The sequence below is a fragment of the Miscanthus floridulus genome, chromosome 15 (assembly GCF_019320115.1).
Source record: "Miscanthus floridulus cultivar M001 chromosome 15, ASM1932011v1, whole genome shotgun sequence".
Taxonomy (NCBI): Eukaryota; Viridiplantae; Streptophyta; class Magnoliopsida; order Poales; family Poaceae; genus Miscanthus; species Miscanthus floridulus.
The window spans coordinates 13014888-13041198 of record NC_089594.1 but is presented as its reverse complement, the minus strand read 5'-3'; the positions used below and the strand labels follow the sequence as shown (position 1 = coordinate 13041198).

Sequence of the window (26311 nt, the reverse complement as noted above, 5' to 3'; positions counted from 1 at the left end):
GGGCCTGCAAATCCTCGAGATTGACGAAGTCACACAGGTGTCTCGTTGTCGACGGGAACATCGTCTACCACTAAAAAGCACAACACCGTTAAATCCTGAAAAATTTACTCCCATGGGGAGTCAAACTCAAAACCTAAGGTGAAAAATTTGCTCGCATGGAAAGTCGAACTCAAAACCTAAGGTGCTACTGAGGCTCTTATAACCACTAAGCTACAGTTCCTTTGGCAATACTATCTTTGTACATGCATATATCACACGGATACGATCCTATACCTATGGGGGGAAAAGTAGCCAATTTTTAGTAGCATTTTGAAGAAGTTCAGTCACTCAATCTAGCCCCACAATTTACATAATTTTCATACTCCAGCCAAAAGTTGTCCTCGATCTCTACGAATCACCCGGCCTAAGGGTAGTGCCGGCCCTAAGGGGTGGGCAGGAGGTGCGACGGCCGAGGGCCCTCGCGGGATGGGGGTCCAAGCCCAAGTATATAATACTCCATACCCTTTAGCTATAATCCATTAGGATTTAAGATTAATGAGAAGATGCAGCGGCCCATCAGCAAAAGGAGTCGTCGGCCTCTTTCTTTCCGGGAGGCAAGGAGCCGAGCCGCCAACATCCGCACACGCGCACATAGCGATCGCGAGTCGCGACTTCCGGACTTCTGGCGAGACGGGAGACTGCGAGAGACGTAGCGCCGATCACCAGTTCACCACGCGATCACCAGCGCAGATCACCGAGACACCGATGCTCGAGTTCTAGTCTTCCAGAAGCCAGACGACGGCGTTCTAGACGACGGCGGTGACTAGGCAGCTGAAGCAGGGCTCGACGAAGACGACGACATCTGATCTTGGTTATTGCCTTCTGTCCTTTTTGTGATTTGTGAATCTTGGTTCTGAATAAGTTCATATCCAAATTGTCTAGGCCCTAGTTTTTTTTTTCTTGTTCAATTTTTGTCTAGTACTTTATACTCATATAGTTATGTTTTTCTTGTAATTTAGGTCAGATGTTAGAATTTTATAATGTTATCTAAGAAACATTTGTCAAAAGGGGTCATCGCGACAAGTTCGCCAGAGGACCCTCAAAATCCGAGGACCGGCACTGCCTAAGGGCTTGTTCAACCAAACAAGCTCTAAAAGGGGTAGTGGCAGATCCAGCGAGGGATCGATCGAGCCACTAGACTAGAGGAGAGATGATGAAGAATGAAGCCGGTTGTGATGGATGAGGTGAGTAGTGGTCGTGAATAGGAGAGGGACGGACGATGCCATAGCATATCGATCACGGACGCTAGAAGTGTAGTAGAGGAAAAATATGACCTTTTTTTATCATGACAAGGGTTTCGATTGCTTGATTTTACATGAAAAAAATGGAAAAGGTTCGATCCTATATATATCCACCGTGACATGCACTACTTTTACATTATACTGTATGTTATATTACAGGTATGTCTTAATTAGATTTCTTTAAAGAACCAAATGACGTACGGCTTAGCATGTGCTAATTCAGACATTCAGTGCCGTTCACATAGTTTATCTGTTGAACTCACTTGATGCATGAGGATTTGCGTAAATATGTAACAGGACAAGATGAGAGGTTTTTGCGTGGACCATTGCGATTACAGAGGGCGGCTGTATGTGCGTAGCAGCTACCACGCACTCCACACCGCACGGGTCATTAACTCATTATCGCAACTCATCACAGTCACGAGACCACAAGCACACACACAACGGTGCTCAAGTCGTCACACAGACAGCGCGGAAGGATGCAGTGCAACCACCGCAAGGGCAGCCAAGCTGATATATATTCAGTGCCCATCCTGTCTGTTCCATCTTCATCATCAGTGCTAACAAACGAGAAAAGGAGTGCCCCCATGCATGCTAAATATACGTGAATTGAAGGAGGAAACAGATGTGCACGTCATCTGGTATGGTACGCACGTGGCGTGATGAACACTGGCCGTCAGCTCTTCTGTTTCTCCTTCAGCGTCAGCAAAAAACTGACATTATCTCGGCGTCAGCACAGTCAGTAAGAGCAGCTGTCACGCCACCCCAACAATGCTTGCAAGTTGCTAGCTGCTGAAAAATGTGGCTCGTGTCTAAGCCCATTTATTTATAATAAGATCTCAAAAAAAGGAGATGGATGTAGAACATAGTTGTGTCATATACTGCTAGCTGAAGTTGGTGCGTAGACTAATTAACTTATTGAGAGTTAAGTTCACGAGTGATTCCTAAGCTTGCACGTACGGCTTCATTCGAGTCTTGATATTTGAGTCCGTGATCCTATATGGCGGTGTCATCTGAATTCTCGAATTTTGATATTTGGTTTCCCTGAACTTTTAATTTACAACGACGTCATCTCGGTCCTAGCATCACCATTGGTCCTAATAAGCTGGCCCACTCCATGTGCTGATATGGGATACTGATCAGTTGTTGATATAGAGCGACACGTGGCAACCATGTGTCAGCATAACCCTTTCTCCGTCCCTTACTATGTATGTACCACCTGAGCTCCCTCCCTCTCCTCCATGTGCAGCTTACAGGCGATGTGAGGCCCTGCTTTAGCATATGTGCTCGCTACTAAAATGGTGGAATTCTCCTAGTGTTTTTAAGTAGTAATAAAACACTACCACTAGTCAAATTACATAGGAATCCTCACTGGGAGGCATTTAGTATAAAAAGTTTATACTAAATTTTAAATGCTAAAATACTAGGAGAAGCCCACGTTACTAGGAGAAGTCTAAAATTATGGTTGTGGCTTATGGGCCCATTATTCTCCAATGTTGCGCCCTCGGCATCGGATCGTCGCTTGGCCACCAAATCCTTGCCTTCTTCTCTCTCAGCCTTGGTCGTGCTAGCGGGCATCTTCAGTAGATTTGCTGATTTGGCGTTATGAAGCCATGGCTAACGCGCAATGGTGGAAGGAGGAGGTGACTTGAGATCGAGAGGAGCAATGTGCTGACATATGGGTCCTGTATGTTGGGTCCACATCAACACGGTATTTTAAAGTTGACTATTAATTAGTTTGTCGATCTATATAGCAGCATTTTCACAATGTTTATATGAAATATATGTGTGCCTCATAATAATATGTATGTATCGGGTATGTATCTATATATGCAACAACGGTATGTCCCGCTATGTTTAACTTTTGTTCACGTGATTCCTACTAGAGATTGAAGGCGCTGGAGGCCGACTGGGAGCATCCACCACACATCCAGTGGACCAGCGCAGCGAGCGAGCGAGCGAGAGGAGCCGAGGAGACACGGCCACACGGGAGTGCATGTACGCGTACAGGCGTGGCTACAGAGCAACAGCAATAACCGTACCAGTACCACCCGACCCGACCAAAAAGCAAAGCGTCGAGGTGGCCGGATGTGACTGACTGTGCATGTATCCTGCCGTGCCGCCGGCACGATGATCGACATACTTGAGGGCACGTACGACGGACAGACAGCTGCTTCAGTTTTTGGATTTACAACATAGGTTGCTAAACAGGCAGCTCAGACAGCTGCCATCTATTTGGCTACCTACAAATCGTTTAATGCTTATATGTAGCCGTGATCTATCATGAATAACATTTCTATGTACCATTGTATGTACCATTGTGCTGCTAATTGATACAAAACAAATCCTTCAAAGTAAATCATATATATTATATATATAATGTAATATAATATATTTCATAACTCAAATATAACATACGATCTTCTTCCCCATAAATCAAATATGATTTAAACATTTATGTCTAATTTTCTTTGTTTCCATAGCGTTTCCATATATGCTCAACAAGATCATCCCTAAGTTGTCTATGTGTTGGCTGTGCTTGATAGCGGAATTCCTTCACTACAGGAAACAGGTCCTTTGCCTACAGCCGAAAGCAGTCGGCAAAGGCAGTTTTCCTGTCGGCAAAGGCTTTGCCGACCGTTTCTCCACGTGGCTGTCGGCAAAGATCTGTCGGCAAAGAATTAGTCGGCAATGACTTCTTTGCCGACAGCCACGTGTCAAGCTGTCGGCAAAGCCTTTGCCGACAGCCAGCTGTACAGTCCGCAAACGCTGACGGCGCCGTCAACCCTGACCGAGGCTTTGCCGACAGCCCTGACCTACGGCTGTCGGCAAAGACTTTGCCGACCGCTGCACAGTGGCTGTCGGCAAAGCCTTTGCCGACAGCCGTCGGTCAGGGCTGTCGGCAAAGCTTTGGTCATTTTGCCGACTGCCCTGTAATCCTGTCGGCAAAGCTGGAATCCGTGGTCAGGGAAACCCAGCTTTGCCGACTGTTTCCTGTCGGCAAAGCTGGGAACCAATTTTTTTTTTCAATTTTTTTTCCTCATTTCAGTTGCATTTTAACCACATTTAAGCCACATATTGCATACACATCACATTTGAACACAGTAATTCACAATAATATCACCGAAACAGCGCATTTAACAATAAAATTCAGTTTTCACATGAATCCATACATAAAGGTCCCGAAATACAACGATACATGTCCAAAACGAATCCATACAAGTCCAACATGCACATAACATGTCCAATGTGCCACACGTTCATCGATGAAGGTCCAAAAGCGAGAAGCAAAGATACCTAGCTCTGTGCGTCGTCCCCAGGGGTCCCAGAGCCACCACCGTGCTCATACAGACGCCAACCCGACTGCGAAGACGTACCGTAGTTCCACCTGTTCTGCGGCGCTGTGATGCTTGCCGGCCCGGAGTGCCCCTGCTGCGTCGGGAAAGGCGGCCACGAGGAGTACCCCTACGACGGTGGAGGGTACATGTACGGCTGCGTGGGGTAGGTCGGGTAAGCTTGGTAGGGTGGAGAAGGACCCAGTGGAGGGCTAGCACCTGGAGTCGGGTTCGAACCTGCCGACTGTGCCTGCACAAAAGCCAATTGATGTAATTAGTACCTGCATGATGGGCGTACCAGCTAAAGCAACAGACAAATATACTCACTGGAAAAGGTACAGGAGCAGGAGCAGGAGCAGACAGTGGAACTTCTGGTGGAGCGAAGAGCGAGGCAGGAGGCTCGTCCGTTCCCGGCATCTGGGACCGGAAGTAGCCGGTCAGGTCTGTCAGCTGGCGCTGGTAGTGCTGCGAAAGTGCCAGCATCTGCTGCTGATGTAGTGCCTCCTGCTGCTGACGTAGTGCCTCCTGCCTCGCTTCCTGGGCCTCTTGGTAGGCCTGCATTTGTGCGATCTGCTCCTGCAATATTACACCCACAAATGTTAAGGCAAGGTAGATCATGTGTGAAACGAGTGAACAACAAATGAAACGGCACTTACCTGAAATTGCGAGAACATCTGTGCGCTGCTCGGCTGCCGAGGCGCTATGGGGATGTCGGAGGAGCTACTGGAACCGCCTCGTCGAATCTCCCTCAGCGTGGGGGCAGACGACGGGTCGATGGCACTGTTGGCCATCATGTAACTGCCGTGCTGCTTCCCTGGGCCCAACCTCATCAGGAGGTCTGTGTCCAGAGGCTCGGTGGCGGGGTCCGACGTCTCCCCATGGCGCTGGCGAAACGCCCTGCGGTACGCGTCGATCTTGGGGTAGACGCTGCTGTTGGTGTACGCGTCCGGCCCGTCCTCCTCGTCGTAGACGTTGTCAGGCTTTGCACTTTGGACAGTGTGTTGCTTTCTCGTGGTCTCCCCTGAACAGTACGCACCCCTTCGGACAAGCTTGGATCCCCTCGTACGGCATCTTCAGTGCACGAAGGAGCCTCTGTGACTCGTACGTGTTCTTCGGCAGGATGTGATCCTTCGGAAGCAGTGTGCCAACAACTGTCAACACGAGATCGAAACCGTCTCGACTAATGCCCAGTTGTGATTTCAACGCTATTAGGCGTGAAATGGCATCCAGTTGCGTAACCGTTGTCTTCTCGTGGAGAGGCTTCTGTGCCGACTCCAGCATGGTGTAGAACGCCTTTGCGGTTTCCTCTAGATCATCCTCTACCTCCACTCCTTCGGCAAACCGTCCTTCGTGATAGTCTGCCATCATGTCTGCCATCCCGGCATCTGCATCACACTCCTCGAGGAGGGATCTCACCACCTCCTCCCTAATACGATCGCGTTCACCATGGTAGATCCAGCGGGTATAGTTTGGAACGAACCCGTTCTTGTAAAGATCTTTCCACACCTGGCTCTTTTGTTTCTTTTTCTTGTTCTTGCACTTGCTGCACGGACACCGCATCCGACATGACCCTCTAGCAGCTGCGCCAAAAGCAAGCTCTAGGAAAGCATTGACACCCCTCACCCAGTCACCGCTCTTACTTGCAAAGCCCGTGTACATCCACTGACGGTCAGCCATCCTCTGTCATGCGCCAATGTAAGCGAGAAATAAAACCAGCATTTGCATCTACAAAGCGTTCCTGCCATCTAATAGGTGAAGGATAGGTCCTAATCCCACCCGAGGATGCGTAGATAAGGTTAGGTTCCATGTTCTGCTCCCGTCCGAGTCAAAATTTCGGCAGCACCTCCCCGTTGTTCTCCAGATACACGTCCTTTTCGGAGAGTGTGTATCCGAAGAACAACGGGGAGGTGGTGCCGAAACTCCGACTCGGACAGGAGCGGAACATGGAACCTAACCTTATCTACGCATTCTCGGGCTGTCCAAAAAACGTGGACAATCTGAAACAGATACCGTCGCAGATATGCAGTGATCCGCATACCTCGAACCATATCTGTTTCGAACGGGAGACGCCTAACTGGGGTACACGATCGATCTACGGCAATGATACGAGAGAGAGTATGTGTATACCTAGGGTGGCGAAGGAGTCAGGCTAGCGGGGCAGTGGCGAGTCGCTGCAGTGGCGAGGCGACGCGGTTGCAAAGGCTTCACCGGCTTTTGGACGGAACAGTATTGCTCAACCTATCAAAGCATTTATTTAGACGATGTGAATAAAATGAAGTATTGCTAGTAAATTAAGAACCGGTGGGCGCGCGTGGGGGAGCTGCCTGGCGGGCAGGGGGCAAGGGAGCAGGGGCTGGCGAGCAGGGAGCTGGCGGGCAGGGGGATGGCGGCAAGGGAGCAGGGGGCACCTGGAGTGGCCTGCTGGCCCCCGGGGTGGCCGGCTGGCGGCCGGGCCAGTCGGGATCTGGCCGGGGCGGTGGGGGACGCGGCCGTGGAGGGAGGGCGCGCGGGTGCGCGAGCGTGCACGGCCGGGAGGGGCGGCCGCGGGGCGCGGCCGGGTAGGGGCGGCCGGCGGGGCCGCGGCAGGGGAGGGGCTGCCGGGTAGGATGCACGGCCGGCAGGGCGTACCTCGCGGGGCGGTCGGGAGGGTCCGCGGAGGGGGCGCGGTAGGCAGGGGGGCGGCGGCTGGTTGCTCGTCGCGCTCCTGGGGCGCTGTCTGGTGGCCGGCAGGTGCGGGGATCTTGGGTTTAGGCGGGGAGGGGGCGGGGGGGCGGTGCGGCCAGGGTGGGAGGGGCGGGCTTTAGCTAGTTCGGGAATCGCGGCTCGGGAGATCGCTGAGGACAAGCTGGAGGCGCGGTCGCCGTGGTCGGGGCGGGGCGGGCGCGGCGGCCACGGTGGCGGGCGGTGCCGGTTTCGGTTCAGGGCGGGGTGGGGCGGCGGTGCAGGCTGCGGGTGCGCGGAGGAGGTGGCCGAGCGGCGTGTGGCAGGGCGAGGCGGGCAGGGCAGCGCAGCGGGGCGGCACGGGCGGCGGCGCTGCGTGGTGCGGCGCGGGCGAGGGATTGGGAGGGAAGAGGAGGGGTATTAAGGCGCTGGTGGGCCGACCTGGGCTTTTTAGGGTTGGCTCTTTGCCGATAGCAGGACAGGGCGGCAGTCGGCAAAGGCAGCTCTTTGCCGACTGCTAGGTCGGCAAGCAGTCGGCAAAGTCTTCTTTGCCGACGGCCGCCACAAGCAGTCGGCAAAGTTTTCTTTTTTTGGTTGTTTTCCTATCTAATATTTTTTGTACGTTCTTCCAACATTAAATACGTCACAAATTCAAAAGTTGGAGAATTTTTTAGTTTTTTTATATATTTCGTGAATTTATTTCATTTTCATGAATTTTTTCGCGTAATTCAATTTTGAATTGTAGGTGCATGAAAAAACGAAACATGGGCATTCGAAAAATGATATTCATGTTGGACAATGTATTTTGAGGCTGTGTGCATAAACTCACCGAAAAGTTTGAAGTCCTTGCCCACAAAATAAGAACATCTCGACGCGGTACAAGTGCTTTTAAATTATATAAAATCCAAACAACGTCGAAAAATCACGAAACTTGTGGACGTGTCGTGTTATCGCATGTGGAGGCTACGATAAAAATTTGAGAAAATTTGGAGCAAGTTTGAGCTGGTGAGTGTTCAAATCCCATAACGCAACTGGATGTGTCCTCTTATCACATGTGGAGATCTCTGGGTTTGAACACTCACCGGCGCAAACTTGCTCCAAACTTTCTCAAATTTTTATCGTAGCCTTCTAATGCGATAACACGACACATCCACAAGTTTTGTGATTTTTCGACGTCGTTTGGATTTTATATAATTTAAAAACATTTCTACCGCGTCGGGATGTGCTTATTCTGTGAGCAAGGACTTCAAGTTTTTCGGTGAGTTTATGCACACAGCCTCAAAATATGCTCTCTAACATGAATATCATCTTTCGAATCACTAAGTTTCGTTATTTCATGCACCTGCAGTTCAAATTTGAATTACGCGGGAAAATTCATGAAAATGAAATAAATTCACGAAATATAGCGAAAACTTTCAAAAATCCTCCAAATTTCAACATAGACTTGTAAACAATATAGTAAGGTCACACAAAAAGTCTTAATTCAAAATTCAAAAAAAAAATAAAAATTTTGCCGACAGCATGTCCTGGCTGTCGGCAAAGGGCTGCCTTTGCCGACAGCCTGACGGTTGGGCTGTCGGCAAAGCCGACGGCGTCTGTCACCGTTACCCCAGGACGCGATTTGCCGACTGAGGTTCTTTGCCGACCGGCTGGCTGTCGGCAAAGCGACTTCTTTGCCGACCGCAGTCTATCGGCAGTCGGCAAAGCCGGCTATGCCGACTGCCTTTGGTGGCTGTCGGCAAAGAGGGTCTTTGCCGACAGGGATATTCCATCCTGTCGGCAAAGCCCAGGGCTGTCGGCAAAGCCCCGTTTTCCTGTTGTGCTTCTAAGCACCTCCGCGAAGCATGGATTGGGGTTATCACTTGTATGCACTTCAGGCGGGAGCAGGCGGGAGCACTATTGTCGCACTTGCATTCTCATTCAAATCCAAGGAAACTCTAACCAATTCCTTCTCATTCTCCACTATCATATTGTGAAGGATAACACAAGCTTGCATTATGTTGATAATGTCTCCCTGCTTCCATAACCTTGATGGTCGACAAACAACATGAAAGCGAGATTGCAATACGCCAAATGTGCATTCGACATCTTTCCTCGCTCCTTGCATCAATGCAAACAATTTGTCTTCATCCGTTTGAGGGGCTGATATTGTCTTCATGAAGACCGCCCATTCTAGATATATTTTATTGGCGAGATAGTAGCCCATATCATAATGTGTTCCATTTACGGTGTATTGTACCCTTGGAGCTTCCCCTTTTAGGACATTGATGAACAGTGGTGACTTGTTTAGGACATTGATGTCGTTCTAAGATCTGGCGGTACCAAAAAAAAAGCATGCCATATACGAAGATTATGAGATGCCACTGCTTCAAGGATCATAGTAGGAACACCTTTATCACCACGTGTGAACATGCCTGCCCAACCTTTCGGACAATTCTTCCATGCCCAATGCATACAATCGATGCTTCCCAACATTCCTGGAAAACCACGAGCCTCATTTTCTTGTAAAATTTTTTCTAGTTCATCGCTTGTAGGAGGGCGCAGGTACTCTTGACCAAAACAGGCGCAGGTACTCTTGACCAAAACATTCAATCACCCCTCTGGCAAATTTTCCTAGAATCTCCAAACAAGTGCTTGCCGCAATTTTTAGTACCTCATCAAGTTGGTCAGCCGGCGAGCTGTATGCTAGCATCCGGATTGCCGCGGTACACTTCTGAAGGGGTGAATGTCCATCCCTACCAGTTGCATCAACTCTTTGGGTAAAATAAGGATCCCAATTGCTAAGAGTTTGCACGATGCGCAGGAATAACGGTTTATTCATATGAAACCTTCTACGGAACATCTCATCGGTGTAGATAGGATTTGCAGAAAAGTAATTAGCGACAAGATCATCATGACATGCTTCTCGATTCCTTGGTATGTACCTCCTTGGTCCACTTTGTCGGCGGTGGCGAGTCACAGACGATGTTCCTCCTTCGATGTCAGCCTTCAATCCATCTCCAATCTTCCTCACAAATTATTCTACAATTTCATCCTCCGCTAGGAAATCTTCCATGGTGAATACCTCTGTAGGATCAAAGTCATCGGCTTGTGGTAGATCATATTTATCATCGTTTGGTGGATGTGGTTCCATAATACTAGTAAAAACAACTACAGATCCTATGCCGACTGAATGGAGCCAAGCCACCTTTATATAGTCCGTAACCTGCGACTGGATGGAGATTCATACAGGAGATATGTAGTCGGTGGACAGTTTCACAAGGAGACATGCAGACAGTGGACTGTTTCACATAAGATGCATGCAGATAGGTAACTAAAAAATCAAGTGACATGCAGGAAACTAAAAATTCAAGTGACATGCAGGAAACTAAAAAAACATGACATGCAGATAACTGAAAAATCAGACTTTTGGCACATTCACACAGGGAGGCATGCAAACATTTGACAGGTTCACATAGTAGGTTCCATACAACATGTTCCATACTGCTAAGACCGAAACAATAATACCGAAACAAGACTGAAAATTATCATGCCATCAGACAACTAAGACTGAAAATTATTATGCCATCGGACAAAACACTAAGATTGAAAATTATCATGCCATCCGTAGAATTTCCAGCACATCTCACTATGGCTTTCTCCTTTTCCCTGCTAGTAGAAATGAACAGATATATCAAGGATGGGTGCAGGCAAATGACAAGTAACATACATGTAATTAAAACAGCATGTGTGCATACCTGACTAGATCATTTCAGGAAATAAAGTCTTCATAAAACACTTCGTAGCAGCAACATGCTCAGCTTTTTCTTCATGGGACATTGAACTTGTATCTTGAGAGACAAGAGTGTTGTTAGTATGCATCATCTTTGATTCCTTCTTAAGCCTTTTTGCCTCAGTGGTCTCCTTAGCTGTAAGATGTGCCAGTCTTGTGGTTTCAAGCTTCTCGGTTGATAACTTCTGTTGTAGTTCCAATATCTTCATGCGGTTTGCATTTAAATCTTCCTAGATTTTGCTAAATTTGTCAAGCTTCTCCACATCGATCGCCGATTCCTTTGATTTTCCATCATCATCCAAATTTGATCCTTTGGACTTTCCTTTAGCAGCACAAGCGGCCTTTTTGGCTGCCTTCTGTCCAATAGGTCGCTTAGGCATTTCTTCAATATCATCATCTTCCTCCACCTCTCTTTCAATGTGATATGACTTTCTTTTACGCGCATTCCTTAGGTCTTCATTGTATGTTTTTCACTTTGGCACCTCTCGGCATATTTTCCAAACATTCTTTAGCACAAAGGGACCTAGCTTTGCTTTTTTGTTGTCTACCAAATAGAACTTGTCTGCTGCATCAATCCACATCTGATCAGAATACCCACTTGTGAATAGTCTGTGAGCCTTCAGATATGCACATTCATACAGATCAGTCCACCGATTAATCTTGTGCCATCGAGGCTTGCTTTGAATTTCTTTTCCTATGTGACAGGATAGTCATGTTGTATGACTTAACAACATCACCCCAATAGTGATTGTTATTCCTATCAGCTCCGACGGATGAATCTGTTGATTTTTTCAACCAAGCACTCATCAATTTCTCATCTTCTTCTCCGCTTCTCAGTCCTGACATTCTTCGTATCGCTATCAACATCAATAGCCTGCTCGTCAGATAAAACTTCCACTTCTTGAGACGAACTTCCACAATTGTTAGGTTGTTGTGCATCCATTGAGGCAAAACTGATGCCAACATCGACAGGCCTTGGTGCCTTGAAAGGTGCATAATGAGATGGAACACCAACAAAATGTGAATTCTGTGATAAATGGGGTTGGTTGTTGAATAAACCCATAAATCCACCAGGGGATGTGTGTTGTTGTCCCTGCAAGTATATATTTCTTATCAAATTTCTGCTGGATATGTATTTATCAAACTAACAGACAAGTAAAACAAGTAAAAAATTCAATAACTAGAAAAAAAATTAGTAGCTAGAAAGCATTCAGTTATCAATTCTAGTGAACTGACAGCATTCAATAGCTAGAAAAAAAATCAATGATCAATTCTAGTGAACTGGCAACATTCAATAGCTAGAAAAAAGAAAATAGTGATCAATTCTAGTGAACTAACAAAATTCAGTTGCTAGAAAAAAAATTAGTAGCTACGAAACATTCAGTAGCTAGAAAAAAATCAATGATCAATTCTATTGAACTAATAACATCCAGTAGCTAGAAAAAAAATTCAATGATCAGATAACTGTTCAGTTATCAGTAACTGAAAGCATTCAATAGTTAGAATTGCAGGTTCCATGTATTGGCATGTTTAACTGAAAAAGAACTAACTGAACTACCACTATTTCTCTGCTGTCGAGAAAATCACCAAGGCAACATAGCGTACAAGTAATTAAAATAGAATCGCAGAACGCAGCAGGGTAGATTTTCCTATGATGGCAAAACGTAGCAGGATAGATTTCCCTAGATGAGCAGAAATGTAGAATATGAATTCAATCAAATCAAGGCTATAGCCTACAGCTAAACGCGAGAATTGAAGCAAATTGAGGATTACCATACTGGATCTCAATTTGATTGATGCCCGAACGGAGGAGAACTTGGACCGGTGGAGGCACATCTGCCATGTGAAGAGGCAACTGCACCAAATCCGACTGGGTAGCCTCATCTGCCATGGATTGGTGAAGAATCCAAGCCATCTGTCAGGGATTGAGGATGAATCGTACCCGCAGAGGAGTTGGGTGTTGGGGACGAGCTGGGCGCTGCCACGCCGTTGAAACCGGCGAGGTTGAGTGCTGGGGTTGAGCCGCTTCCGCGAGGAAGTCTGCTCACCCATGTCGCCGCTGCCGCTGCCGCTGGTGGTGCTGCCTTCGCCTTGTTCTTTGAAACTGACATCGCCTTTCTCTTCAAATCCTGGCTAGACATCGCGAGACGAAATTCGGCGAAGGCGCAAGGGCATCTGAGACTGATTTGGGCAAGAATGGCGATGAAAAAATGGCGCCGCTGAAGCATATATGTGCGGATTTTTTGGCGCGAATATTTCACTTCGCGCGCGTAGCTGGATCCGCGCGACGTCGGCTCAAGACGACGGCTCCGTACAACGTGAATTCAGCCGTCGAGTTCGCCTACGCTCGCCGTCGTCTCACGACGCGATGGCTTCGCTCTCTCTCCTCAATTACTGTAGCATACAGGGGTGGATTTTGTAAAATGACCATATGGAGACGACGGCCAGCACGCCCGTTGTACGTGCCCGGCCTGACGGGAGGCAGCGACGACGACGACGACGACGACGACGACGAGGGCAGCTGGAGACCAACCGGAGCCGATCATTTCACCTGCCTCCTGCGGTCCTGCTCCTGCCTCCTGAGCTCGCGTCGTCATGAGTGACGATGCATGCTAATGCATGGATCAATCATCATTGGTGCAGGCGCGGTGTCAGAGAATCGGCCGACCGGATCACTCGATCGGCGGCCAATGCATGCATGCAAACCGGTGTGCGCGCGTGGGAGCATTTTGCATTGCATGCATGCACTTAGAGCAAGTATAATAGCAGGTTATAAACTTTGAATGCAGAGGTGAAAGAGAGAGGAGAGGAGAGAGGAGAAAAGACAGTTTAGACATAAGAACCAAGAAATTTTATGAGAGACAAGTGTGCCACGTATTAATAGTGAAGAGCTAATTAATATATGAGTAGGCTAAGAGAAGTCTGCAAAGATTCTTACAGCCGGTCTGCTGTTGTATTATTAGCCTTGCTCCTAGCTTAACGAGCGAGATGTGGAAGCACACACGCCTTAGAATAATATATATACTCCTATACTGCTATGATCTGAAGAATAATAAACGGACGGCACGTGAGTTGTTGATGATCGAGTTATTAACACGCAGCTTCGTCTTGCATGCATTGTTGGACGACGGACGACCTAGCTATATAGGTATAGCTTATAGCTAATCCGCCACCTCTTGAGAGTTGAGGCCATGTTTAGATTGCAAAAAATTTCAACCCGATGAATAGTAACGCTTTCGTCTTATTTGGTAAATATTGTCCAATCGTGGACCAACTAAGCTCAAAAGATTCATCTCGTGATTTTGAACTAAACTGTGCAATTAGTTATTTTTTTACCTACATTTAATGCTCCATGCAAACGGCTAAAAATTGATGTGATGGAGAGAGAGTGAAAAAACTTGAAATTTGGAGGTGATCTAAACAAGGCCTGAGATCTGAACAATGGAGGGTATGGGCACTCACAATGCAGAAACTATGGTAGATTCTACAGGTATTAAATACTGATATGGCAAATGATTTAATGAGGAGAGAGAGAAAAAATTTAAGAAATCAGGTCTAACTAAGAAACTAGGTCTTTATAGTTATTAATGGACAAGAAACTACCTGTAGCCCATTAAAAAAGCAAACATTGTTTCTATCCTTATGTTATGTATTATAGAGTATGATGTTCTATGCTATATAAACTACTAATAGTTTATTGAATTGGGAGTGCCCTACAAGTCTACAACCAAAGTCTGGTCAAGATCGTAGAACGCATGCATGCATGCACCGGTGCAGGCACGCGCCACCAATGAGATATCCCGGCCGGCCGGCAAGATCTCTCGCCGACGCGATGGCACATACATACAGCTATAGCTACTCCGATGGCGATCCGAGTGGATCGGATCGGATCGGATCGGATCGGATCAGATCAGATCAGGTCGAGGACCACACATGCATCCACAGCACAGCGCATGGCGCACGGTCGAGCTCGAGCGCCAAGCCGCGGCCAATGCACTGGTGGTGGTCATGCACGCACGCATGTCCTCATCTCATGCTTCAATAAGGTAATATTTTGGCAAAACACGAGCGACCCACCGTGTGAGCATGCGAGCTTAGATTATGTGCAACGTGACGAAGCATGTGTAATTGTAAATGTGACCTAAGAGGCTAAGCCAGATCATCAATTAGTATGTTTCCCACATAGATTAAGCGCACACTACCGGAGACCGGCTCTTTGTCGAGTGCCAAGTGGTTTGCTGAGTGTTATTTTTCGGGCACTCGGCAAAGACGTCTTTGCCGAGTGTTTTTTTTTTTTTGACACTCGGCAAAGTGCTTCTTTGCCGAGTGTTTTTTTGACACTCGGCAAAGAAGCTTCTTTGCTGAGTGTTTTTTTTTACACTCGGCAAAAAAATTTTAAAGCATATTTTGAAGCAGTAAATTAATTCAAATGAAAAAGTTTTCAACTACAAAGTTGTATAACTCATCAAGATGTACAATGTTTGTTTTGGTCTTTTTTCATATGACAAAATGAAAGTAAATTTGTTCACAAATCTAACATATCTCTCTTGTAATTTATAAAACTACAAGAGAGATATATAAGATTTGTAAACAATGTTAGAACGACCATGTCGGATGAACACATGACTAAACAACCAAAATAAACTTTGTATATCTCGAAAAGTTATGAAACTTTGTAATTGTCAACTTTTTATTTGAAATCATCTTGTCATGCAAAACTGTGTTTGAATTTCAAAAATTTAAAATTCGAACTTTGCAAACGACCTCGGATGGAAAAACAACCGAAATAAACTCTGTAGATCTCAAAAAGTTATGATACATTGTAGTCGGCAACTTTTTTATTTGAAATCATCTTGTCATGCAAAACTGTGTTTGCATTTTAAATATTTAAAATTCGAACTTTTCAAAAGACCTCAGATGGAAAAACAACCAAAATAAACTCTGTAGATCTCGAAAAGTTATGAAACATTGTAGTTGGCAACTTTTTTATTTGAAATCATCTTGTCATGCAAAACTGCGTTTGAATTTCAAAATTTTGAAATTCAAATTTTGTAAAGACCTCGGATGGAAAAACTTCCTAAACTAGAAGTGTAGATCTCGAAAAGTTATGAAACTTTGTAGTTTATAACTTTTTTATTTGAATTCGTTTAGGGCCTCAAACAAGCAATTTACACTCGGTTTAATATAATATGTTGGGAATTAAAACGGACTCCAGACAAGTGACAGTGTGGTGTAGTGGTAGAGGAGGTTCACGCGCAGGGGGAGGTCGTGGGTTTGAATCCCGTCAGCCGTGTTACTGCGAAATTTACGCGAAAAATGCCGGAGATGGGCGGGCGCTGGCCGGTGGGGGCTCCACCGATTAAAAAAAAATTCCATTTTTTCTTATTTTCCCCATTTTTTCGGGTTTTTTTTCGGTTCCAACTTTGCTGAGTGTCGGGCACTCGGCAAAGGCTTTGCCGAGTGTCCGACAAAAAACACTCGACAAAGACACCTTTGCCGACCAATTCTTTGTCAAGTGTCCTTTATCGAGTGCAGCACTCGACAAAGCCTTTGCCGAGTGCAAATTAGGCTTTGCTGGCACTCGACAAAGCCACTGAGTCCGGTAGTGGCAACATGCAGACCACGCATGTCTGGCTTATATCATTTTATTTCTCACTTTACGATACAGTACGTACAATATCTTTATAATAAATAGATTAAGAAAAAAAGAAACAGATCGACCATGCAGCCAGCCCAAAGCTACTCCTAGTTTGACCTTTCATGTCTATAGCATCACTCTCGATGGAGGCATTCACCAGATCGATTTACCGTCCACGTTACAAGAACGACATTGCATTGCAAACACATGGACCATGTTCGTTTGGTCGTATTTGGTTTATAAGCTATGTATGGCTTATCAGCCAACGAACAGTATTTTTTTCTCACACTAAACCAACCAATAGTACTTTCAGCCATGGTTTATAAGCCAAACCAGCCCAAACAAACAGGATGATTATGCGGGATTAGGGTGCCCTAGCTTTCAATTCTATGGAATTAATGATGAAACAAGAAATCCGATCAGCAAGGACCATTTGTACTATAGAGTACTAGAAAAGGCACATAGCTCAAAAAGAATATATATATATATATATATATATATATATATATATATATATATATATATATATATATATATATATATATATATATATAGAGAGAGAGAGAGAGAGAGAGAGAGAGTTGGAAATCGGATTTCATAGAGCACACATGTTGGAAATATCCATCGTTCCAAATTTGTATGAAACCCAACTTGATTTTATTGCATTCTTTGAATTAAGCATATCATCATGAGCATGACCTTGTTTAAAACTGTCGATGTTTCACCACTGATAGCCTGCCACGAGGGTACCCGGGGCAGTTTGTTTGGTCTTCAGCGTATGCAGAACTCGACGGTAAACGCAAGAGACAGTCGATTTATCCTGGTTCGGGCCCTCGACCGTGATCGAGTAATAGCCTACGTCCAGTCGGCGTTAGCCTTTACGTTGGATTGATTGTAAAGTGTTGTGTTGCGTTATGTTCTCCCTTCGCCTAGTCTAGGAACTCTGCCCTCCTTTATATAGTCAGGAAGTTAGAGTCCTAGTCGGTTTACAATGTAGAGTCCTAGTAGGATTACAGGATAGTATTACTACTAGGATTATATGGGAAGAATCCTAGTTAGGCTAGATCTTCTCTCTTCCTTGTGGGGTATCCCGTGGGTCCCGTATCAAAAAAAAAAAAAACCTATTTAAAACATATGATTTAGGATGAACCTAACACTTTTGTAGAGTATCGGATGGTCTAGCTATATATAGCCACCGGACGATCTGGCAAGTGCCATGTCAGTGAGTCAATGGAGTCCAGTCGGTCAACTAAGTCATGAGTCAGACATCAAACGGTCCAACAGGCCTAGTGACACACAACAGCTGCTAGGGGCCACATCTAAGTGCATGTGGGCACTTCACCAAAGCATCAGCACGCTCTCTTGTGCCACACCCACACACCACTCTCCCTCCCTCTAGCAGGAATCAAGAACAAGGAAGAGCAACAAAAGGAGGAGGAGGCTAAGAGCTGCACCAAGGAGCAAAGGAGGCCCCAAGCTCATCTCCATTACAGGGTAGGAGCTTCTCCAAGTTCTCTCCTTCTAGCTTGGTGGGGAGGAAGAAGGAAAACAACGAGGCCTTCAACACACCCTCTATTCCAACCTTAGTGCCCTTGCTACTGTTCTTGAGATCCTTGGTAAGCTCTAGAAGGTCTCTAGTGAAGCCAAGCTTAGGATTTCAATCATCAGTTTCAAAAATTGGTAGGTTAGGCATGGATGACTTAGGGCTTTGTGCCTAGTCTTAATACACCCAATGACCTCCCTAGACATGTCTTAGACCTTCTTAGCAACCTCTAGCAACAAGCCTCTTAGCAAGGCATAGGCTCGATCCACTCTTTGCAAGCTCGAGAGTGAGCCTTAGTGCTTTTCACAGTAGTTGGCGAATGATCCAACAACATGTGTCGGATGACCTTCCAAGCCTAAAACCCCACACTAGAGACTTTATCATTGCATTAAAACCCTTGTACAGTTTGCAGTTTATGCTTAGATGGTCCAAGTAACCCCATATGTCTCTACATAGAGTTAGGAGTCTCTACACCAACCCATCTGAAGATCGTGGATGAGAGTCATCCCCAACGATCCGAAAACCCTTAAATTGATGGTGAGAGTTAGATCCTCTATCCTAAGCAGACAGATAGTTCAAGTTAGATTCTCAATTGGTCGAACCAAACAACCTAGATCAGACCAAAGAAGCACCCCCTCGTCCAAACCCAACGAAAGATCCAATCAACCATAGTAGAGAAGAGCATTGTTTGGATAGCCCTGACCTAACACCTTGGGCAGTTAGATCATGCCTTTTAGAGATGAGAAATCTTTGTCTAGTCCTACTTAGACCTACCGAATGGTTCGATGGTTCATGTTAACTGGTGTGAGACACATAGCAAACTAGTGAACCAACCTAGTAAGTTTTAATCCTAGATGGATAGTCTGATCCCTATGGTCAAGCAACCCAACCATAGGTGCCTAGGTAGTCCAATGCCTTCTTCGGATAGGACAAATCCCTAAGTCAAAGATGGTTCGAGACCTAGTCAAGGATGGCTCCACAGATACATACAACGACCAGTTAGCCTATAGCTGATATGTTAACCCTCGGGTACTAACCCATAGTCCCTAATTATGTACTTGCTTATGTTTAAAGTACTAATAACCTTTTCATGCATTGTGCATTGCAATCATGTCATCATGTTTAACTTATGCATCATATATTCAATTGTGTAAGAGCTAAGCCCTAACCCATTGAGCTCTAGGCCGATCCTCATAGCAGGAACATATGCATATTTATCTTTTTCTAATTCTAATTGCGTGAACTTTACTATGTGATATGTATGTGCATGTTAGATTTTGTATGACCATGACATAGATGCTACTTGTAGTTGTCATTCCTTGTTATTTGTGATCACACCCTAAAGTGCTGATTGTTTAATTCCTAGAATGTAACAATTCTTAACATGCTTAGAATAGTTGAAAGGTTCTAATGGCTAGAGGAGGGGTGAATAGCCTATTAAAAATCTACAACAACACTTAGTCGAGTGGTTAGTTAATTAAATGGCGAAGCAAGTGTTGTGCTAACCTTCTAAAAAGCAAGCCTCCTATCCACAATTCTAGTTGCTGTGATCTCTATTTCACACACAAGAGGCTATGTCACTACCACTAAGTTAGTGAGTTCTCAATGACTAACTAAAGAGCCTCACTAACCACTAGACAAGACACAAGCTAGCTCTCAAAACTAATTACTCTAAAGAGCTTAGCTACACTAGAATGTAAATACAAGAGTGAGGTAGAGAAGATATACCGTCGTGTCAAGTGACAATCAATTAATCACAATAGAAATCCTCAAAGACAATGATGACATAAGATTTTTCACTGAGATTCACTTGCTTACCAGCAAGCTAGTCCCCGTTGTGGTGATACACTCACTTGGAGGTTCTAATAGGCATCACACGCCTAACCCACAATTGGGTGCCACACAACCAACACAAGATAAGCATCCACAAGCCACAAACAATCCACTAGAGTACCTTTTGGCTCTTCATCGGGAAAATGTCAAGAACCCCTCACAATCACCACGATCAGAACCGGAGACAAACACCACCCTTCGCTCGATGATCCTCGCTGCACCAAGCCGTATAGGTGGCAGCAACCACCAAGAGAAACAAGTGAAATCCACAGCGAAACACAATCACCAAGTGCCTCTAGATGCAATTACACAAGCAATGCATTTGCATTCACTCCTAATCTCACAAAGATGATGGATCAATGATGGAGATGGGTGAGAGGGCTTTGGCTTAGCTCACTAGGTTGCTATGTCAATGAAAATAGCCAAGAGAGTGAGCTAGAGCCGGCCAAACACCTTATATAGAGAGCCCCAACGAATAGAGCCGTTAGGCACCATAGGCAGCTCACTGCGGAGCGATCGGACGCACCGGTTGGGGTGACCAGATGCACGCTTCTAGCATCTGGTCACACGATGCGTGCCATGCGTCCCTCTACGTTCAACCTCAGTCGCTAATCCCCAATGGCTAAATCAACCCGCGCTCGCGCTTAAGTGACGACCGGATGCACCGGCACATGACCTGACATGCTCACGCGGAGTCCGATCGCATGATCGCCAACACCACCGAGTCCCTGACCGCACGCACTAGTCCCTTGTCCTGATGTCGAGCCGAGCCATGTCAGATCATTTCTAGAGAGATCTCAGAGTGCTCGAAACGTGATCGGATGCATCCGTTCGGCATCGATCAGACACACCCGAGCGTTCGCTCCTCACCTTCTCGCGAAAAAACTTGCGTCAACATATGTCATAGGTGACCGGATGCAGTCCCTGTGCATCCCATCACTTTTACTGTTTTGTGTCCGGTCGATAGACCAACAACGTGCCTCACTGGCCTGATGACCGGACGCACCCAACGCCGAGTCCGGTCACTACGTGACCAGCGTCCAGTTAGTGACAAACAAGGCCACCTCAACTCCAACTTCTCCACCCTTGCTCAAATGTGCTAACCACCAAGTGTATCACCTTGTGCACTTGTGTTAGCATATTTTCACAAACATTTTCAAGGATGTTAGCACTCACTAGAATCTAAATGCATATGCAATGAGTTAGACATCTTGTGGCACTTTGATAACCGTATTTCGATACGAGTTTCACCCCTCTTAATAGTACGGCTATCTATCCTAAATGTGATCACACTTGCTAAGTGTATCGATCACCAAAACACAAAAGCTCCTATGGATTTCACCTTTGCCTTGAGGTTTTTGTTTTTCTCTTTCTTCTTTTCCAAGCCTGAGCACTTGATCACCATGGCCATCACCACCAACATGATCATCATCACTTGCTCCACCACTTGGAATGTGCCACCCTATCTCATGATCACTTAGAGTAAAAGGGTTAGCACTTAGGGTTTCATCAAATCACCAAAACCAAACTAGAGCTTTCAACAGTGGAGTCGAGTATGTGACATGGTCATCATTACTCGTGAGTTTCTAGGGTGGTTTGATTGATTGAGGAACTTGTAGAGAAGGAAAGAGATAAAATTTGACAAAGATGATTAATGTTGAACGAGGTTCAGCGAGGGGTAAGGTCATGACGAGATGGGTATCAGGTGACGTAACTCGCTTTAGCTATAGTTAAGGGGTGGTTTTTATTGCATCAATTTGAGCACTTACCTATACTTACCATGTGTTTATATGTACGTGCATGGCAAGTTGACTATCATGTTTTGACAGTGTAATCCTATAGATTCAATTCATCTAGTGACGAGGGTTTGCTAGTAACGTGCAAGTACTCCTATGTTTTGTCATTGTTTATTGGATGACTTGGCCCAATGTGGGACAAGTTGAGGCACTGAGTTACCCTTATGGATCAATGGGTCATATGAGCAGCGGCCTTGTTGTTGTGTGGTAAAAGATGTACACCCCTTGCAAGATGTTAATTAATCATTTTGACATGTCAAATTCTTGGTTATGAGTAAATTCTTTGTTGTTGACACTTTAGTGTAAAGTTTTCATGCTAATAACGACACATGGAAGATTGAGCTCACCCCTCATGCTTTGTATATGTTGTTCATGCTAAACCTAGAATAGATAAGTTAGGTCTTATGCTCATTCTTACTTCATGATCAGACACTTTTATGCAAATAACATAACTACACAAAAAAAATTCTGACTTTAAGAGGTGGGCCCATCCATTTTGTAGAATTCGAACCCATGACCTTTGGCCCCATGCAGCTATCCCTACCACTACACAATACACTCACTTGTGAGTGAGTATAAGATGCTATCCATTTGTACTAACTTTTAGTATAATATTGTATTGAATAGTTTGGCCTTTAATTTAAATGAACTCAAATGAAAAATATTTCAACTTCAAAGTATCGGATTTGTATAACAACACAATTTTGGCACATGGCATGTATCCACGTGAGATTATTTGAAAATTTGAATGCCAAAATCAAGAACTTAAAACAAATATTTGAAACTCTAAAAGTCTAAATGAAAAACTTGTAAATATCAAAGTTGTAGATCGGGACGACTACTACAACTTTGATGATATTGACTATGTCAACATCCGATGTTGTTTGTAAATTCTAAAATTTAAATCTTAAAATTTACGAAAATTAAACATATATTTGGGACTCTAAACGATTTTCGGTTGAAAACTTGTCAACTACAAAGTTGTAATCGAATTGAAAACTATAACTTTGGTTTGGACCATGTCAACATCAGTGGTCGTTCGAAATTCTAAATTTTGAATTTTAAAAAATAGCAACTTAAAATTAAATTATGATACTCTAAATAATTTCAATAAAAAACTTATTAGCCTCTTGATGTAGATCTTGTTGAACTCTACAATTTTCATATAAAGTTTGTCTCCATATGACTTAATATGAAAAAAATATGATTTTTAGTTAAAAACTATTAATACATGTGTCATCTTTAGACAACCCCTTTGTGATTTATAGAGGCACTACACTTAAAAGGCATGTCTTTATCAATAGCCCTCTTCTTAAGAGGGGACCACCTCTGAAAATCATTAGATGTTTCAAGAGACGACGACACTTTTTAGCCACATCTCTTGGGCTCTGTCTCCTAAAATTATTTCTATACTAGTGTAAGCTTGTTCACCTTACTAGTCAAATGTATTTCTATACTAGTGTAAGCTTGTTCACCTTGCTAGTCAAATGTATACCCGCCTATATTAGTTTAGGAAAATCAAATGGAGTTTAGCTGAGAAAGAAAACTGTACTGTTTTAGCCAAATGTACTTTTCTGTTGTAACGCAAACAACACAAGGAAATAAGAGCTCATTGATAGCTAGCTAAAAATTAGTCAAACTTAACTCTAGTACATCCAAACAGGAGAAGAATAGGTGGCTAATTTTTTTTTTAGCTAAGTCTTCAACTAGTTGTTAGCTGTCTAGTTAGCTAATCATAATTAATATAGGCTAATTTGAACCCCAATTAGCAACCAGCTATGTGTATCATCCGGAGCTACCAACTAAGAAAGAACAGTAGGCAAGAGCCGGCAGTTTAAGTATAATAACAAAAAAAGAAACTAAACTGGACTCTACGGTGGCTGTTGATGTGGACCCACCTGTCATTGACTGTTGCTGAATGACGGGAACACATGACATGAGCTGTGTACACCACGGAAAAAGGTAAAAAGGAGAATGGCAATACAAACGTTGTTTAATCCAAAAACGCACGTGGCCCATGTGCGGATTCCTCCCCGGTCCACCGCCACCCACGTTATATATAGACAAAGCCTCCTCAGTCACAGACTCACAACTCACACACATTTCCCTCTCCTTCCCTCTCGCCTGCCTCGCGGCGCCGACCTGCTCCCTGTGTTGTCCAGTTGTCCACTAGCTAATTCTAGACGGGAAGAAGAAGAAGGAAGATCCCGGCGAGGCGCCATGGCAGCAGCTGATGCAGCCTTGCCCTGGGCAGCGCAGTGCGCGGGCATGGCCCTGTTCGCCTCCTCCTTCTGCTTGGTGGCGCTGGCCCTGGTGCTCATGCTCCTCCGCCGCTGGCCGTGGTGCAGCTGCCATGTCTGCCGGGCGTACCTCACGGGCTCGTGGGCGCGGGACTTCACCAACCTCGGCGACTGGTACGCGCACCTCCTCCGGGAGTCGCCCACCGGCACCGTCCACGTCCACGTGCTGGGATGCACCGTCACCGCCAACCCGGCCAACGTCGAGTACATGCTCAAGACCAACTTCGGCAACTTCCCCAAGGGCAAGACCTTCGCCGCGCTGCTCGGGGACCTCCTCGGCGGCGGCATCTTCAACGTCGACGGCCACGCGTGGCGCCACCAGCGCAAGATGGCCAGCCTGGAGCTCGGCAGCGTCGCCGTGCGCTCCTACGCTTTCGGGATCATCGCCCAGGAGGTGGAGGCCCGCCTCATGCCGCTCCTCGCCGCCGCCGCCGACGCCGGCGCGGTGGTCGACCTACAGGACGTGTTCCGCCGCTTCGCCTTCGACACCATCTGCAAGATCTCCTTCGGCCTCGACCCGGGCTGCCTCGAGCTGGACATGCCCGTGTCCAAGCTCGCCGACGCGTTCGACACCGCCACGCGCCTCTGCGCCATGCGCGGCGCCGCGGCGTCGCCGCTGCTCTGGCGGGCCAAGCGCCTGCTCAACGTCGGCTCCGAGAGGGAGCTCAGGGAGGCCATCAAGCTCGTCGACGAGCTCGCCGCCGCCATGATCCGGGAGCGCCGCAAGCTGGGCGTCGCCAACAGCCACGACCTCCTGTCCCGCTTCATGGCCTCGGCCGGGGCCGGCGACGCGCACCACGACGTCGACGACAAGTACCTCCGCGACATCGTCGTCAGCTTCCTCCTCGCGGGGCGCGACACGATCTCCTCCGCGCTCACCACGCTCTTCATGCTCCTGTCCAAGAACCCGGCCGTGGCGGCCGCCATGCGCGCCGAGGCTGGCGGCGACGGTGGCGACTCGGAGGCGCCGCTCACCTTCGAGCAGCTCAAGCGCCTGCACTACACCCACGCGGTGCTGTACGAGAACATGCGCCTGTTCCCGCCGGTGCAGTTCGACTCCAAGTTCTGCGCCGGGCCCGACGTGCTCCCCGACGGCACCTACGTGTCCGGCGGCACGCGCGTGATGTACCACCCCTACGCCATGGGCCGGATGCCGCGCATCTGGGGCTCCGACCACGGCGCGTTCCGCCCGGACCGGTGGCTCACCGGCGAAGGCGGCTCGTTCGTCCCGGAGAGCTTGTACAAGTACACGGTGTTCCAGGCGGGCCTCCGCGTATGCCTCGGCAAGGAGCTCGCCGTCACCGAGATGAAGGCGGTCGCGGTGGCCGTGGTGAGAGCGTTCGACGTCCAGGTTGTCGGGGACAGTGGCAGCGCCGCCTGCGCGCCAAAGTTCGTGTCGGGGCTCACCGCGTCCATCAGCGGCGGCCTCCCAGTGAGGATTAGTAGAAGAGTTCCAAGCTAGAGATTCTTGTTTTCTTTCTTCAAAAAAAAAAAGAAAAAGAAAAAAAAGAAGTAGAGAGTAGATCAGTAGAGTTGTTTCGCGGATAATGTACATAGCAAGTTGAATCAAAAGTCCCATTCACGAATTCCATCCACGATCCATTTGGTGTGCACTTTTCTGATGCTGCAAGCCTGCAAGTCTGCAACAGAAAGCAAACTGTTATCACCACTGTTTGATGAGGCCACTTCCACTGGCCTGCCTGTTAGCTAACCGTTCCGTGATTCAGTTTCCTTTTCTTCTTTCTGGATCTCTGTTTCAGCTTACTTTGCCCTTGTTTAGTTCACCAAAAGTGCACTATGCAAAAAAGAAGATTCTTCGTCACATCAAATTTACAGTACATGGAGTGCTAAATGTAGACGAAATTAAAAACTAATTGCACAGTTTGCTTTAACTTTGCGAGACGAATCTTTTGAGCCTAATTAGTCAATGTTTAGACAATAATTCACAAATACAAACGAAATGCTACAGTGGAGAATCGTGTACTGTGCAACGTTTGCAGCCGAACTAAACGCGCTCTTTATTTCAGAAGAAGCCAACTTAAGTTGCAGAGATTTTCAGTCACTTGCCACGCAGTAGCAGATTCAGAGTTTTAGACCATCATTTTCAGTCACATGCCACGCAGTAGCAGATTCAGAGTTTTAGACCATCCTGA

The 26311-nt window shown here is 46.3% G+C and overlaps 1 protein-coding gene and 2 pseudogenes across 1 annotated transcript; 1 reads left to right on the top strand and 2 right to left on the bottom strand.

The window, feature by feature from the left end:
• Nucleotides 1-9149: 9149 nt before the first annotated feature.
• Nucleotides 9150-10409, bottom strand: LOC136507015 (uncharacterized; annotated as a pseudogene).
• Nucleotides 10410-11017: 608 nt separating this feature from the next.
• LOC136507014 (uncharacterized) lies at nucleotides 11018-13645 on the bottom strand (annotated as a pseudogene).
• A 10317-nt stretch (nucleotides 13646-23962) lies between these two features.
• Nucleotides 23963-25743, top strand: LOC136508870 (cytochrome P450 94C1-like). The gene has a single exon (XM_066503645.1). The coding sequence runs from the start codon at nucleotides 24079-24081 to the stop codon at nucleotides 25618-25620; it is 1542 nt and encodes a 513-aa protein (XP_066359742.1). The 5' UTR covers nucleotides 23963-24078; the 3' UTR covers nucleotides 25621-25743.
• The last annotated feature ends 568 nt before the right edge of the window (nucleotides 25744-26311 follow it).